This window comes from Chaetura pelagica, unplaced genomic scaffold (genome assembly GCF_000747805.2).
Source record: "Chaetura pelagica isolate M959 unplaced genomic scaffold, ChaPel_1.0 scaffold240, whole genome shotgun sequence".
In the NCBI taxonomy this organism is placed as follows: Eukaryota; Metazoa; Chordata; class Aves; order Apodiformes; family Apodidae; genus Chaetura; species Chaetura pelagica.
Window position 1 is genome coordinate 44,228 of NW_009951796.1, and position 18,026 is coordinate 62,253.

General features: G+C 42.1%; 1 protein-coding gene across 3 annotated transcripts in view; it reads right to left on the reverse strand.

Moving 5' to 3' along the window:
* Window positions 1–3,315: 3,315 nt before the first annotated feature.
* Window positions 3,316–18,026, reverse strand: part of MAP2 (microtubule-associated protein 2) — a 65,005-nt gene continuing 50,294 nt past the window's right edge. For 2 of the 3 annotated variants that reach the window (XM_010007334.1, XM_010007326.1), the window contains 4 exons: window positions 7,416–7,508; window positions 5,805–5,886; window positions 5,169–5,281; window positions 3,316–4,513 (listed from right to left, as the gene is read on the reverse strand). In XM_010007334.1, the coding sequence (XP_010005636.1) occupies window positions 4,298–4,513; window positions 5,169–5,281; window positions 5,805–5,886; window positions 7,416–7,508 (504 nt within the window). In that variant the 3' untranslated portion in view covers window positions 3,316–4,297. The remainder of the gene's footprint in view (window positions 4,514–5,168; window positions 5,282–5,804; window positions 5,887–7,415; window positions 7,509–18,026) is intronic. The other variant, XM_010007341.1, reaches the window with a different exon arrangement.

Sequence of the window (18,026 nt, forward strand, 5' to 3'; positions counted from 1 at the left end):
GCAGGGAGGGCTCCGGCCCCTCCGCAAGGCCGCCCTGACACGCGAGGGGCCGCCGGCTCCTGGGGAGCCGCCCCCTCTGCCCGGGTGATGCCGGAGCTCGCCCCGCGGGGCTGGGAGCCCAGGAGGAAAGGGCGGAATAACGCACTCACACCCAGCAGGGAAATATTTACCCTGTTGAAGAGGCTGCTGGCTGTGAAGTCAGGTTTTTCTGGCAAGCACTGACAAGTATGACTTCCTCTGCTCTGAGCTCTCCTAGCAAGGCCGGCAGGTGCTTTTTTTCCATGCAGGGCGGGAGCGGGAGGAGCTGTAACCGCAGAGGGGAAACTTGACACAGGCAAATAGATGACAAGCGATTTTATTTTGCAAAACAATCACTATACAGCAACAAATACAATTGCAAATTGGATTGAAAAACATGAACTACCTACCACCAGCCATTCAAGAAGTGCCTCTTATGGTAACAGGCTCTAGAATTATCAGAAAAAACACAGGTTTGTAACAGCAGACCGTGTTCCTTGACATCTCAGCATACAGCATGGTTATTTGTTGGCTTTTTCTCTTTGCTAAAGTTGAAGTGGCTTTCATCATACATACACTTGACTTTCCAAAGTGTGAAACTAATTTACCTTCCTGCAGTGGGAATTGCTAGAGTTGCAGAGAGAGTTGCTTTAGCAGTCTGGCTAGTGAGAGAACGTGACACATACCTAGGCTAGAAATCTACCTGCATCGGTTTTCACAGCAAAGGTGATCTACTCTTCAAGGCATTTGCCTTTGAAGGGACATCTGTACTTGAGTTTTGAACAGTATTTGGTCCAGCATGGAAAAAAAACTTCTGCTCACGTGTGGGAGTCCACACAGGCTGCCTTTCGACTCCCTCTGGGTCGCGTATATAGGCAAATGTAGATTTGTAAGCAGTCGTGATGAGGATACTACTGTACCTTAGCAGAGCACTGAATGGATAATACCATTTACTGCTGTACAGTGAAAATATACATAGCCCTTGTGGGCACACGATTTCCCTCATCAGTTTGAGTTTTTCCTTTACTGTTGCTGGACAGAGCTTTGCTCAACTTTGATTTCTTACCGCTTGTGGTTACATAGAAAAAGGACTCTGCAGGTGGGGCAGAAGAACTTTTTCTTTTGTCTCTACAACTTGATGCTTTATTATTTTGAGGCTCTCCAAACAAGGCTGCACCATTCCTTTTGTCTGGATTATCTCTGCTTTGTTACAGAGTTGGGTCTCAGGCACCCAACATCCCTGCTGGCTCAACATGCCTGTGGAAAAGAAACACAGCGGATGCAGTTTCCAGGAAGCTGGCTCTATCTTCTTCATTAGTGGGCATTACATATGTATAAAAACATTGGTTTTAAACCCAACACTCTTTTTGAGAAGTTAAGATTAATATGAGCTTTTCCAGTGAACATCTAGAGTCATGTAACATAAGTTTTGGGTTTTTCAATTATTATTTAACAGCACAAAACTAATTTATTTTCATCTAACTCCACAGCATTCTAGAATTCTCTCTACGGAAGGATGATTATGATTGCAAAGGTCCTTGCTTGAATCAAGACAAGAAAGCTCATTTTAATGCATGAAATAAATGACTTAGTGTGTTACAACACTCTAACTTTGGACTCATAGGTGGATTAACTAAACTTCATTTTCTAGAATATATGTCAATTTTTAAAACCTGAATACAAAAAAAACAACTTGAGTCGCAGGTTAACACTGTTCTTACTGGCTGGTGTTCAGCTTCAGAGAAGCTGAGGCTCAGTAGTACCAAAGACTTTTTCCCACACTGGCAAAAGTCATTACAAGAACCCACTGCAAGGGTAATTTATATTAATTAATTGATAGCATGATCAGAGCAACATGACATAAACACTGTTTTTCTTTTGTCTGTTGTTTTTCCAGAAAACAAAGGAAGAGGCTTGTAATGCACCTCACTTGATACTGCTAATGTGAATTTTTAGGATTACTCTAAGCAGAAGTATAACAAATACAAGGCAGAAGTCAGAATCCTTCAGAGGGATCTAGCATGGTTCTAAACTCACCATCCTCTGTATAAAACAACCACCTTACAAACAGTATTAGGTATTTTTTAGTGTGAAAAAACTTTTTGAAGAACTGAAATGTCATGTGTGGGGCTGTTAAGAATTCATCTTCAGTAAAAGGTTGAGAGATACAACCATTTTGTTTTGTCTTTGTATTGCTGTGATAGCTTAGCCAAAATTCCCCCTTTGGTCCACTGAGTATTTACTGTTGAGTAACTGTGCACTTATTACCTGAATTTAATGATGGGGAATCCTGTGTTATTAATTAGTAGGATCCTTCTCCTCAGTGAAAAATCTTCTCTATTAGTCTTTTCAGATCAAACCTCAACACACTCACATACATGTACAAATTAAGAAGGAAAAAGAACAGATCAAAAGCTTCCAAGACACAATGTTAACCTAACACATGTATCAAGTGTAGCTCAACTGACAGTGCAAAGCTTAGTTAACAGGTTTCAACAGGAAAAGATCAAAGAATCTGCAAGAATGTAAACTGGTCATTTCATAATGTCTACTGTACATATAGGGTCAGCAGATTATTATCCACTGATCAGTAATACAACCACATTACCTTCAGTGTTCTCTTAGTGGCCATAAGAGTGTGTTGGAGTTCTCACAAGTAACTCCTTTAGATCAGTTGTTTATGTAGCTCTGCCCTTTATTTTTATGCACACTTTGTCTTATTCTTTTTATAGTCAATATAATCCTACTTTGCTCAGATTTTAAGATGCCCTATTTATCAGTTAATTACTATGGCAACCCAGACTAGGGAGCTCATTTTATTTATTCACATACTTTAATTCACAGGCATCTCTGTTATGTTTTCACTGTTAGATGAGTGCCTGAGTGTCAGTAAGACAACACTGAAGGAGTGGAAACAACATCTTCATGTTTCAACTTTAAAACACAACTGTGTTTCAACTTTAGCAAAAAAAAAAAGAAATAAATCTAACATTTACTGTTACTGAAGGAGTTAAAAAAAAAAAAAAAGGAAAAAAATAAAGAAAAAAAAAGCAAGAACCCAACTACTGTGGATTTTTAAAAAAATCCAGAATCCAAACTCAGCAATCTTTGGAGACCCTTTTACAAACATGTGGACCACAGAAAAATCATACCTTTGTGAAGACAAGGAGGGAAGGGGTGGGGGAAGGAATCCTTTCTCTAGCATCACAGAAGAGACTTGCATCTGGCACTAAAACAGGGTCACGGCTTTTAGTTGTTACAGAAAGCAACTTCATGCTAAAATTTTCATCGTTTTAAAATGTATTCTTATGAATAGGGAAAAAAAACCCTGCTAACATCTACTTTTACATACCTAAAATTGCAACACCAAAAGGTGCAAGAGACACAGATACTGTGAATAAAGAAGTAGAATATTCAAGTATATGAGGAGGGCGTATCACAAATGGCCACAGAGAAATATATATATCTATAATACTGTATCAAACAGATGGAAAGGATGTGAAACTGGTGGTGTGTACACAAATCTAGCCGCTTAACCAACTTTCTAATCAGACACAAGTCCACTGGGATAGAAGTGCTTGCTTTCAACTGCTTTTTTATGTCACTTCCCCAGCACAGTTCAAATGTTTTCAGCTACGATTTTTAGTTATTAGTTAAATAATTTATTGGCTTTTCAGCTATACACTGACATAATTAACCAGGTCCAAAAAAATGTTAATAACTTAATTCAACTTTTGTTCTACTCATTTATACAAAATAACATCTTTTAATTAAACTTGATTTTCTCTATATGTCCTTCCTTCTGGTAAGCAGACTGTTTATTTAACCTGTAATAACTTACAATGGGCAACTTTTTTACTTCCCCGTCTATCAACAGAACAATTAAATGAGCCACTTGGGATATTAACAAGGCTCTTCAGAAAGAGGTGGATGGCCTTCAGGCACATGAAAGGTAAAAATGCATTTTATCATAGTACGGTACTCCATGCAAGACAGAGCAGAGCAACAATAATTGTCCAATGTAACATACTGCAGTTGTATACCCAAATAAAGCCAGTGTCTTCCTGTCGTAAATGGAAATCAGGCCCATTTCTGCATCTATTTAATATTTTTTCTGTTTTGTTTTGTTTTTTTTTTAACTGTATGGTAACTACAAGTCTTGGGATGTGACTTAGTTTTAGACATGGCAAAGAATGAATGTAACACTTGCTCTGAGCCCATTCCTGCCAAGAGCTCATGCCTAAATATTATTACTTCATACAACGCGCAATGAGCAAATTCATAAGCCCTGCTTAGCCAGGGCTGCTGTGACATCTTCAGCCAGGGTAGCAAGCTGGGGGGACTCCAGCAGGTTGATGCTTCCAGAGGACGAGACGTTGCTGAGCCTGCGTGGTGAAGCCACGCTGGACCTGCCTGGTGACTGCGTGATGATCTCAGCCCCGTGATCCACACGGGCCTTGGCGTGCTCTCTGAAGTTGAGCTTCTGGCTGTCAATCTGCTCCAGGAAAGCAAAGAATTTAACACATCATATACTCACCAGATTACCTCATTATACATAATTTGAATTTCACTTTGTTTACTTTAAGGAACTCTTACAAGGATTGAAGCTTCTGCACTCCTTGGAATAATTGAAGATTTTTTCACCTTTTTAATACACATTGGCTTACTGTGTCACATTCCCTTGCTATTTCTGTCTCAGCCTTAATGGGCAGTACCCCTGTTCCTAGCTGTATTTAACTGACATTTTATGGTCACTGTGAGTTATTTCTGAAATCTGCTTTTTCATATGTTGGTAGAGTGATCTTACTTTAAAGATGCCTTCCCAGTTTCACAAAGCAGTCCTGATCCTCTGATACGTAGTATCAGACTCATACTACAAACTTACTAGATCATACCTATGCTGCACTTAGGAGGAGAGCCAGTGCACAAACTAAAGGACATTTCACTTTAAGATTCACTCTCAGCTTAGATGTGGATGTGAGACTCGTTATTCCAAACTCCAAAGGGAGAAAATGGCATGCAAGTGTGCTCAAAGGCAAACAAACAGATGTCTCCTACTCAATTCAGAGCCAGTGCTGAATTCACAGCTCCAATGATTTCACAGGGCCAGGGGAACAGTGGTACCTTTTCTCTGACATCTGTCCCCTTACCTTGACATTACCACCGCCAGGCACGTGGTGGGCATTTTCCAGTGAACCAACTTTAGCCTGAGCTTTTTCTTTGAAATCCAGTTTCACACTCTCAATTTTCACACGCCCACCTCCTACACAGAAAAAGGACATAGAGATGAAGAGGTTAGAATGGTTCAGGAGAAAGCCTGACCTGATGTGCATGGGTGCACCCACGGTACTTCTCTTTTAGTTGAGATCTAATTGTTTCAGAGAAGCACAGAGTACCTCACTGCATGTTTAGCAACAGCAACTCTTCAACACATACTCAAACTGTACGTGTATGCTGCAGCCCTACTGATGTTCATGGGATTTAAGCACATGCTTAAATATTTTGCTGTCTTCAGTTTTCATTTCAGTATCTTATCAAAGTGACATTATGCCACAACAGCATCCTTCTGCATTTATTTTTGTATCGAGTCTCTAAACTAGGTGGGGTCCCACACCTTTATTCCTTTATATAGTTAGTTAACTAGAGTTAAGAATACTGTTTTTATTTCCAAAGTATGTTAAGTTTGTTTTGGACCATAAAAGAGAATGGTATCATCCATGATTTCTCCTTCACATAACAGGATTAGGTTTTTGCTTTGTCCCACATCCCAGAAGTTCTGACAATACCTGGCTTGTGGTGGATATTCTTGAGGGAGCCACACTTGGAAGTCACATGACTCAAGTCGATCTTCTTGGTTACGATTTGTACCTGTGAGAAGCACATACATAAATTGACAGAATGAAGAGAATAAAATAAATAAAAAGCCAAGCCCTGCAGGGGGAGAGCCCAAGCCTCTACAAACCACTGGAAATGGAGAGATGGTTAGTAGAAAACAGACCATGCCAAAAATGAGAAAACACCTGGATTAATACAGCAAGCTTCCTCTCCACCTAGGGAAATGAGAGAGCTGGGTTAAGCTTCACTATTAGCAAAATAAAAAGGACAAAGCAGATCAGCCTGCAGGTTCTTTCTAAAATGTTTCTGAGCTTCCTCTCAGGGTGGATGCTCTAAAGCCCTGCATGCAGCAGGACCCATCCTGTTTACTTCTGATCTGGAATGTGCATCCTGGGAACTAGGAATATTTCAGTGACTTGTTTTTTTTTTCTCTACCATCTGTTTCATATTCTTCTGCATCTAAATATGGTGTGCATTTCAGCTCAACCCTCCACAGAGAGCCTGATAGATCTACAGATGTGACTGCTGCAGCTCACCTGAGCTGGCTAGTGTTCAGCCAGCTGGCTAGGTGGTGCTCACCAGACAGCAGAAGCATTGTTCTGCACAGCCAGGCTGCAGCACAGGCACCCTCCCTCCTGCAGCTGCTCTGTGCTCTGCTGCTGGCTGCGTTGCCATGACTGCACTGAGCCCAGCTCAGAACAGCCACCGAGCAGCACCCTGGCCTTGCTGTGCTCCCAGATGCAGCCCAGAATCACAGTGACTGTGTTAGCAGGTTTGAAGAAGCTGCAGCCGCTCCAGGCCAGACAAGAGCTCCAGGATGACTGCAATGCCACTGGTTTGCTCACATTACCAGCAATTACTTCAGCCAGCACTGGTGGCTTCAACTGAAACTGTTCGGATCAGACGTACCCATACCGCCAGCTCCTCCATCTGAGGGGAGATCACTTCCCAGCAGAGGCGTCAGAACTGTCTGAAGCTATTCCAGTGTGACTGCTAGAACTAACATGTGTCTGGTCAAACCCCATACAACCTCTAGTTATTATACTGGAATAATGCTGTGGCATTAGCATTAGCACCAGCACGATGGTTGATCACACCCTCTTTGTCTTGAAGTTTTATTTTTCCTCTTTTTCCTCTCAGGTTAATTGAGGAAGGACTGATGCATTGCAAGATGCCCAACTGTGGAGGCTGGAGTCTCACTGTAAGCTGGAGTCTCTTTCTGGAAATTACTTTCTAGGGCCACTCCCATGAAAAGCACTGAACAATTTCAGCTCACAGTGAACTTTGACTGTTGGCACCCTTGGGTGCTTAATGACAACCCTTTTCTTATTTTCTTGTCCTGAACACGTTCTGGAAATGTGTTGAGCTCTGTGGAGAAAGATGAAGAGGCCACCACTGCACACACAGGGCTCACCCAACTACTAGACCAGACTCACGTGTGAAACAGCAGTGAGAAGGAAAGTAGTGCTCAGAGGAAAGGAGACAGAAGAGGCTGGCTGTGCAAGGTGGGTCAGCACAGTGGAGATGCCTACTCACCCCTACAGGGTGTCTGTACTACTTACATTTCCTCCCCCTGCAGAATGTTTGATGTTATCTCTGGAACCACACCGGGACTGAATATCGCTAAAATCGATCTTCTTGTTTAAAATCCTAACCTAAAAGGAATTGAAGGTAACTTACTATTTACCATACACACTGTATGGGGGTGCAGGACAAGGGAACCTGGGTAATTTCAACTCCTTCTTTTGACACTGGTATTGAAATGTGAAAAAGTAAACCACGTCAATCTCTATGCTTAGTATGTTTTTGTACTGCATATGTAAATGTACAGTACTGCTCTTTTTTCTACCTCCCAAAGTGGTGGTGAAACATAAAGGTTAAGTTTTTATACTGGGAGATAGGAGAGGTGGCTTTTTTTTTCCCTTGGACAGCCTGACCCAGGCTCTCTTGAGTGATGGCCAGTGTTTCTGCTGAACAGGACACAGGAGAAGATGGAATTCCTCTTCCCCACAGCTCAACACTCCAGCCTTTGATGCAGAAATCCCAGATCCAGACAGCTCAGTAACCAGTTGAAATCCTCAAGTATTTCATTCCTCTTCCTGCCATACAGCCATCACAGCACCTACATTCATACAACAGACCTTAGTGTCCTGTGAAAGGGGACTGACAAAATTCAACTGAAGTCAAGAGCTCTTTATTGCTCTCTCTTTCCTGTCATTTACTAAAGGGCAATGCAGAAAACAACACCATCTGCAGACCTACAAGCACAACCACTGTTTCTTGATCTCTGGCAGTGGCCATAAAGTTGGCCACAATTTCTGGTGCTAGCAACACTGTGCTTCTCCCCTGCTCTTTTGTTTCCAGAGGAACAAGTACCTGACTTTCCCTTGATGGTGCCAGCCTCCCTGCAGATGCCAGGAGCCCATATTTTTCCTGTATTACCTTAGCCAGAGAAGCACTGCAGGTATACGATGGTGCCTAGAGGTGGACAAACTCTGTGAAGGGCGGGCCTCACTGTCCTGAACTTGACCCCCAAAGCAGTTCCTGATTGTCCATCCAGGGAATGATGTGCTGCTGGATGTTAGTAACCGACAGGGACAACTGTGTGCAGGGTACCCACCTGAGTGACACCACTTTCAGACTTCTTTCTGAGGAAGGGCAGAGGATTGTGCTCACCAATATTGGGCTTTTCAGGTGTGTAAGAAGGCATTTCTGGCCAAGACTGCACCTGCCTTCTTTGCACCAGAAGCTTTTATTTACTCAGAGTGCCACCTATGCAGGATATCCTTTCTCTGGGTTAAATTCTATTTAAACTCTATTTAAATGTTACATTGTATTATATTTCTTTATATACAAAATTATTTTATATTTTTTTCTGCACAGAAAGCCACCAAATTTTGGGCATTATCTATTAATTTTGCTACATAGCACTTCTAGAGCCTTCACTGACATACTACTTAGTATGGTCCTGTTGGCTGCTGTTGTAGGTAAACCTACAGTGACTGATACAGTGACTGATAAAAGAGAGGGACAGATACACCACGATACCTTACTGTGGCTTCTTACCAGTCCAGGAACACTAAGCAGCTGCAAACCAGCTGAAATGGTCAGTGGGAGGAAGGACCCTATGGTGTCTGTACCTCCTGGCTTCAGGTCCTCAAAAAGCCCCAGGTGTCCTGCTAAATCAGAGACAAATCAAACCATCTGTGCCTGACCTGCCCAAACTAGAAAAAGACTATTTAACCCCTTACAGGGATGTCAGATTTAGCAGTTCTTGGCTCCTGCAGTGGGGATAATGTCTCATCTAGGTAATTAGTCAATTCCTCCGGCACTGAGCACCTGGAGCACAGTCTTGACTTAAGCCCAGTAAATTTTCAGAGGGCGACACTTTGCAGCTAATATGAATTTCTTGGCAGCAAGTTGTTTCATGGGTCCCTCTCATTACATACAGTGCAATCACCATATCAGTCAAACCACTAAGATGTTAAGTGTTCTCTGACTTTAATATGTAAAGACCTGTGGTGATGGCATGCTCAGCACTAAGGCTGATGACAGAATCAGAAAACTCCACAACTGCTGGGTCACTTTTCAAAGGGAATCTTTGACAAGCAAACTGACTTCTGTCTTTCTCTCTCCTATCTGCTTATTCCATCAAAGTAAAGCAATGTACACTGAAACATGAAAGCAAATGCCTTTAGTTTTATTCTCATGCTTTGTCTCAATATACTGTTTGTTTAAAAATGTATCCCAGTACTAAACAAGACAGATGTCACATCAGTTACAGAAACACACGTCAGATGTGCAGTCAGATCTGGATCCTGGAGAGCTTCAGGCCAGACACAACTGGGTAAACTAGAAAGCCTTCCTATCATTTCCTGAGCTTATCTCTCCCAGCAGTGGATCAGCAGCACCTCTTGTCAGTGGCCACAGAGATGCATCAGCTCTGAAAACACTGACTTGAGGGCCATGACAAGACCTCAGCACTGTTGACTGGAGGCCTGTAGCCTAAAAATGGAGTCAAAGCAAGGTGGTAAGTTGAGAGGGTGCCTTTGATCAAGTGCCTAAGGGTTGACTTGCACCAGAAGTCTGACAGTTTATAAGTCTTGTGGCCCATGGACCTGGCTAGCAGATACGTAAAGGGCCAATCATCTCAGTTATTCCATCTGTCTCACTGAGTGAAATGTGCCCCTGTGTAGAGGGGCCAACAGGACACCTATGTGTCACTTACGTGCTGAGAGCTGAAGTGAGCTGAGTGATGTGGATGGATTCTGCTGGTCATCTGGCACAGGGAAGAACTGCAATGATCCAGGTTTTTTCCTGACCATCTGTTTCTCCCTTTTTTGGAACGTACCAATACCCCTGAACATACTTAAATACTAACTGCCTTCTGTACTACATGTTCCACAAACTAAAGGAGCCTTGTTTCCTACAGATTAAGGCTTTAAACTCCTTCATCCATCCATCCATCCATCCATCCATCCATCCATCCATCCATCCATCCATCCATCCATCCATCCTATCCCCTCTTGTCAGCAATACCTCCCAAACTTTCTCCCTGATCTGCTAGATTGGGCAAATAGAAGCCAATACACAACAGGCCAGCTGTTTGTTGTTGCTGATTGTGGAGAAGGGGCTGAATTATTGCTGCCTTTCCAGTCAATAACTATAAACCAGCTTGGAGGGACCATCTGTGTTTCTAATCACACTGGTGAAATCAGCACTGGTTGAAATGGGCCAAAAAGTTACCAGTGAGTAGAGAAAGCCTGAGACTGCCAGTCAGATAACATGAGTGCTTGAGCTGTTTCCTTTGAGAAAAACAGACTGTAACCATCAAAGGGAGAGTACCAAGAGGAACAGGAACTACTTAGGGTAAAGAGAAACTATGGCTTGCAAACAAATAATGTAAACTGACTGTGAATTATTTGAAGCTGGAATCTAGAAGGAAATTTTTAACTATCCGAGAGGGAGGCTCTGAAACTGCCTCTATGGGAACAAGGCTACAACAAGAAAATGGTAAATTTTTATGATGGCACTTGATGAAAGGAATGCAATGCTGCATCTCTCCCTGACAGAGACGGCATGAACACCATGACTCACCAGGAAGCTCTCTCTGCTCCTGCATGTGTGCACGTACATCTTGTGTGGGGGTGGAGGTGTGGTAGGGATGTACATAAATGCACTTTGGTTGTGCTGCACATTAGATGAAAGATGAAGCTTGCTCTTGCTCTCATTCAGGAAAGTGAACATTATAGTCTGTGGCAGAAAGAGAAGTGCTTTCTTATTCACACTCACCAGTGTGAATAGACCCCTACAAGACAGGGTCCCTCATTACCCTGGCTCTGGCCTGCCAGTCTGAAATGTGTACATTCTCTTCTGATCTGAGGCTGGTTTGCTCAGGAATATTGGGCAGGGCCTGGAAGTTAGTATTTTGATCAGGATCAAGATGAGGTTCCTCAGCATTTGTCATAAGTATGTGAAATTAAACTGGAGTGGAAAAGTTTAGCCTTACAGACAATGTTTGGTTTACTTCACAAAACCATGTTTCCCAAGGATAAAAATGGCTTCTGTCTGAAGCCCTGGAAGTCTTATGGACTTTACCCACCCCTACTCTTCAGCAGTAATCAAGAAGTGAAGTCCAGAGCAGACTGTGTGTCAATGCACACACGGTACAGCCTCACTGACTCACACTACTCCCAGGTATTCCCCAGCAGAAATCAGACACTGTGGTCCAACACCTTCTGTGCTGTTGGAATGCTGTCAAAGCATCAAGTGATGCAGGGCATTTATGGGTAGCCTGCTAAGAAACCAAGCATTGACAATATTTTTCTCAGAGTTCCTTTAGATAAGACACATATTGATCTGCACTCAGCAGGGAAAACCCTGACTCCCTTTCTAAAAATAGTGGCCTGACTGGCAATTTAAACATGGAAGGCCTCTGGTCTGAGGACACTAGATCAGAGGGGATGTTTTGGTTTACAATGGCTAACACACGAAGAAGTGACAAGCTGACAATACCTGTGAATCACCCAGTTAGATATATGCCTACCTTAAGGCTATTCACAGAAAATTAATTTGGATTTCAATGTCTCCATGTACAACATGGTCCTCTCCAGTCGAGGGACCTGGAGCAGACCCTTCTCTGTCAGTCCTGCACCACTACATTCAAGATGAGCAAAAGATTGTAGAAACACTGAGTGGAAGGCAAAGAAACGTGAAAGAGAATTTAGTTCAGTTGTGCCTCACTACTAAAGACAGCATCAGTGACTGAAAAGTGCTTATGAAAGAGAAAGAATTATGTTCCACAATTGCCCAGAATCATTCAGTTCAGCTGCTTTGCACAGCAACAGGGAAAGGCCCTAACTTACCAGCATGTGGGCAGGGAATCCACAGTTCCTCTCCTGTGGCTTACTACCCTGATACACACCAAAACAAAGACACTCAAAGAACAAAAATGGTGATACTGATAAAGGACAGGCTCTGAATATATTTTAATAAAGCTGATGGTTTAAGATCTCCCAGCTTTGCAACTATGGTCTCCGAGAAGCTCTACCACAAACACATCATTTAAAAAAAAATACAATCATTTTAAGATACTCTATTTGGCCCCACTTGCCATTTGAACATGCTGTGGGGCTGTAATACTGGAAAAAGCTCTCAGTCTCCTAACGACATATCAAAGAGGGCAGGTTCTTTGCCCAGAGCATGTCAGAGATTTGACACAGCTACATCCCAGGAACTAGACATTATCTCAGTGTTTGGTCTCCCAGTTAGCACAGGGATTGAGTGAGACAAAAACTGGTCTTGCACAGGAAGCAAGGTTGAGGTTAAAACCTGATCAGAATCAGGAGACATTTCTAAGTGCTTCCAAGTTTATAGGCTGCCAAGGACAGATGGATACTACAGTCTTCATGCTCCTGGCAAAGGCTACAGATAGAGGAAAGGGAGGGGGAAGGATATTAATTTGGCCTAGCAAAGCTCTTGAAGATTCAAGACTTTCCACGTCTACAAACAGAGCCTGTGATCATGTTCAGTCTTTGCGCTCCTGACATAACTGGATACACACGAGGGAAGCTGCCAGTCTACAAGCTAGTGAGATTCAAAATAAAAGGCTGCGCTGGACATAGCATCCACAAAATAATGTGCTGTCCTCATCCTCGTCTTAGGAAAGAGTGAACGAGGTAAGATTCATTCCTGACTTTTAAAAACACACCCGGAGGCAGACACTGAGCATGTAATATTGCAGCATGAACAGTTAAACTGTGAAACAATTGCAAACAATTGCACCTTCAATGGCAAGTAGCAGTGCAGCAGGTGTCTTGCAACCAGCCACGTCTTTAATACTTGCATAGGACAATGCTGGCTGGTTTACAAGCTGCTTTCTAACAATTTGCAAATCACTGTATTCATCTAATTAGTAAGGTGGCCACAGTGAACTAGGCATGTCCTTCCCAGTAACAGAAGCAAGGCCTACAGAAAAACACCAAGAGGTTTTGCATAATTGTGCTGGAATATGCAAAGCAAAATGACTGCTTTCCATGCCAAAGAGTTTACAGTCAAGAGAGAGCAGTTGAATTTAACATACAGATCAAGGAAGTGCAAGATCCACATCAGATGAACTGTAACATGTGATGTATAATCACATTCCCCACTAAATCTGGGGAGTTGATCACAAGAATGGTAAAAGAAATTAAAGAAGATTCACATACACTGAATAAAAAAAGATCCCAGGAGCTCAACAAAAAAACCCAAGCAAACAGATTTCGCTAAGCTACAGAGTTTAATACTTCAATTTTAGAAGCAAGAGTCCCTAGTCATGGAAAGAGTACTAATAGCTTTAATTATCAAGTGTTGAGCATCAAGTATCACAGTTTTCAAGTCAGTCTCCTCATCTTTAAGAAGGGATGAGTTTTGATTCACTACATCTGAATTTTCTTTACTGCAGCATAATGGAGAAAATGACATTGTTCTGTTCAAGCACAGAAAAATATCTTGTTTATCTCTTCATGCAGGCTGGCTTTCCCAAAACTCAATAGGTATGTCCTTTAGAATCTCTTTTTATTTTTCCAATGCAGATGTTCAAGATAAAACCTAGGATCTTTATCTTTTCCTTTCCCACCCATTCCCACCTAGCAAAATAAATTCTTTTCCTCACCTTTCCATGAAGACAGAACAGTATTATATGACTAAGCAGATTATGTATTGCCTGAATATTTTTCTCAGCAGAACAACCTTTCCCATTTTATTGCCAAAATCTAAACTAGTTAGAGCTCAGCTGAAAATGCCTCCTATGATGAACTTGCTGCTGGGATGACTCAAGACTTTCACAGGAATTTATGTCCTGGAAATTCCAATCTACTCTAGAAAAGAAAAAAACCAAACCAGCTTCTTCCCTTGCTATTAACAGGATACCAACATTGTATGGTATTACATGGACAGGATTTGTCTCCTCTAACATTAGCCAGCTCAGAGTTGGAACAGGCCACTTAAGCTGCAACTGTAGTCAGTGCAAATTCACTGAATCCTCCAGAAAGTGACAGCTTTGGCGCTAGCCAGACAGATCAAATACACCCCATCCGAGTGGCAGAAATCTGTTGCTAACTGCCTTTGAAAGAGAAAAGCAGCAGCTTATGCCTGCTGTAGTCAGTGGAAGTTCTGTCACTGCTAGAGCCCCATCAGTCAGCTTGCGACCCTCCTGACTGTGGTTCACCATTTGTCCTCAATCAGCACGACACACATTTTACAGAGGCTGGAGGCACAGCAGTGATGTTACTCTGTCCTAGCCACACAGAAAGTGAGTCAGATCTGGATAGGAAGTCCCAACTCCCTGCTCATTTCTACCAACCAAACACCTTTCCTCAAATAAACTTTCTGAGACTTGCTAGAGCCTGGCAGTGTTAGCTGCATTTTTCTAAAATGTGAATCAGGAATAAAATCTGACTTTTTATTCAGAATAATTCAAGGTTTAACTGTACAGACTGTACTTGGGCAAGCCTTCCATTAAATGACTGAAGTCTGAGCACAGGAGCTGCAGGATGTTATTTCTGTACAATTTGCAATGATCAGCCAAATTTCTAAATTTTAAAACCTTGAAAATTATGGTTTTGAGCTGTGGCTGTGGCAGCCCTAAACTCCTAACTTCTCTTTGCATTTGTAGATCTGCAATTAGCAAGGTATGAATTAGTTCTAACTTTCAGTCCAGAACAAATCCTTTCAAATGTCTTGCAAATTTACAAAATCAGGAATACAGATACTAATTTATCTTACAGTTGTGAACTGCTGACTTGGTAAATGCACAAACTTATTCCAATGAATGCAGCTTCCTGTGGAAACAACTGCCTTCCAGTCTCTCATTAGCTAATTACTTCAACAACAGCCAAGTTACACCAATTTACCCTATGCAGCTGTCTCCTGTGACTCTAGTTTGGGAAAGCACTAAAGCTTGAAGCTCATAGCTAATTCATGTTCATCACTGTCCTGAGCAGGGAAATTCTCGAAGCAGTTTGGCCCACTTGTGTGGCAGAGCAGAATGGACTGGAGGAAAAGTGCATGCTGTGCCTGAAGATACAGGAGACAGAATGGGACCCAGCAACAGCTCCAAGTTTCACTTCTTTTTAAGCCTATATCCTCCACTACATTTTAGGAAACTCATAATCAACCAGTGCAACAATAGCTTACAATCCGGATCTTCAGATTAATTTTTGGGCTGTCATCAGTATTTACAACACGGTGCAAAGACGTGAAACAGAGAAAGAGAAGTTCTGAAGATGCTGTCTCAAGGGAAACTTGTTGAATACCTTTTTGACCTGCAGTTCTCCCAGGAGAACTTACAAGGTGCCTGGCTGTTACTATAGTTCATGATACTTTAAACCTTATGCGTGGCATTCTAGTCTGTACAGATCCATTCACTCTGATGAAGCTGTGCTGATTCACATCCACTGAAGTCCTCAGCCCATGGCTGAGTTTTGATGTATACATTTTAGGATTAAATTAAGTCTAGGTTGGCTTTATCCTTGGTTGCTGGCCTATGATGCTTTATAAATACTCGGCTTGGTCAGTATAGAAAAGCTTCAACTGGCCCACTTCTGTACTGATACAGTACAAACCACATCCATAGAGAGAATCTCAAGGAGAAAAAAGTGCAAACAGAAAAGAAAACCCCCATTCTTGGCATCTAAAACAGATTCCCAACCCCTTCCCCCACTCCCTCCATGCTTCCCTTGGGCTGTCTGAGAAATAACAGATGCAAATGGGTTACTTTTGAAAGCACAGCATTCCCTGCACAGCTGATGCGGTGTGAAAATCCGTCTGAAGCCCAGCAGACATACCCAGGAGCAAGTCGCCTCTGAGCCCTGCCAAGAATGATACATTTCACCATATTCTACTATAAAGAGAAAACCAGACAACCACCTACTGGCTGTGTCACAGAGCAGAGAAACCCTCCTTTCTCCAGACTGCAGAATACCAATTAAACACATCTCAAGCCATCTATTCCAAGTAGGAGCTTAATGCAGTGCAAAGTTAGCTGACTTCTTCCCCTAGGAGCTTTGTGGGCTTTTTTCTTTCCCTCCCCCTCCCCCCCCATTAGGTTCAGTGATTTCTCTCCTTTACTTTGTTTCTGTGGTTGGTGAGTCAGAGCTGAAGTAAAATCAGCTTGCTGTCTGATGAGCTTTCGATGAAATTCAAGGCTGAAGCACAGCATTTCTTGATTTATTTAGCATTTAGACATTCCCTGATCTTCATTTCTAGACCTCAGCCTCTGGCAGTTTTAGACCATGGTTGCTTTCTCTAGGACAGCTGTAAGCTAAGACCTTGTGCTAGGTTCAGATATGCCTCTGGTAAAAGGACAGTCTGTCTCCAAATGACACTTTTGGGCTGCATATCTGTATTCCTTTAGTAATCTGCATGTCATGTTAATGTACTCAACTTGCCCAGATACATGCTTGCTTTTTGTCTGCTTGTTTTCCCTGTGGTTATTGCTATCAGCACTTCCACTTCAGGTTATAAAACTTGAGCAGCTTTCAGTTTGCTTTATGTATGATCACTAAAAGCAGATAATGGCTCATTTCAGCCAGTGCAATACTTGCCACCAGACAATAAAGACATGAGCAGACACAAGCAAATGAAATTAGCTTTCATGTGTTCCTCTCACAGACCCTATAAAATTCAACAGCAACAGCTAGAAAAGAATTAGTCCTAAAACCTCTTGTCTAGATGGAAAACCTATGGCATAAGGGAGACATAAAGGAAAAACTCATCAAGTCTCTCTTTGCCCAACCCACAGCACAGGGGCCACGTATCACTGGGAATTAGAAAATGCTTTAGCTTCAGTGACATTATGTCCACTCAGCAGATCTTCCCTGTGATCCCCAAAAGAGTGAAATGCCTCCTGCTGTGCCATTTGTCACTACCCAGTTCTACTTGAACTGCTAAAGAAACATAGCTGTCTAGGTATGGTGTTCACTAAGAAATACAATTTCCTGAGGCCCCCTAGTCTTGTATGGTTGTCACAGTCCACACTGGGTAAAAGGGCAAAGGACACAGTGCTGGTTGTGTCCAAAATCAATATGAAATGCACAGGTGCTTTTAAAAAAAATAATAATTATAAATCAACATAATTGTTTACTCCCATGAAACTGATTTGTCCATATTCTTAGCATTAAGGTTGATAAGCTTTATTCTTTTTCCTCATTCAGCTTTTTTTTTTCTAAATAAAATAGGATTTCTTTCAGGTTTTATACATGGTTTTCTAACTCTTTAAACGTTACAAAATGGATCACTTCATCCTGTAAGCTAGAACCCTAATACAAAGACAAACAAATTGCTTGGACATAATTTTGGCTTTTAATGCCATCTGTGTTAACACTTCTGCATTGCCCAACAATGGGAGAAGCCTGTTCCAGCTCTGGCTATAGCTCTGCTTGGTAGGACATCAAGCAGAGACCCTTCAGAGGAAGGTATAAACACCATACATACCTCAGGAAGACTTATTGTACTCCCTATCTGATCTCTCTTCAGTCTCCAAAAGCTTCCTCTTAGCTTAAAAAACAACCTGTTTACTGTCCTTTCCCAAGTTTGCTAAGTTATGTCTGTAGGGGATTTTGGTATCCTATACACATATAAAGATGTAAAGTCTTTAGATGAAAGCAATCCTCATGGCAACAAACTATGATGCG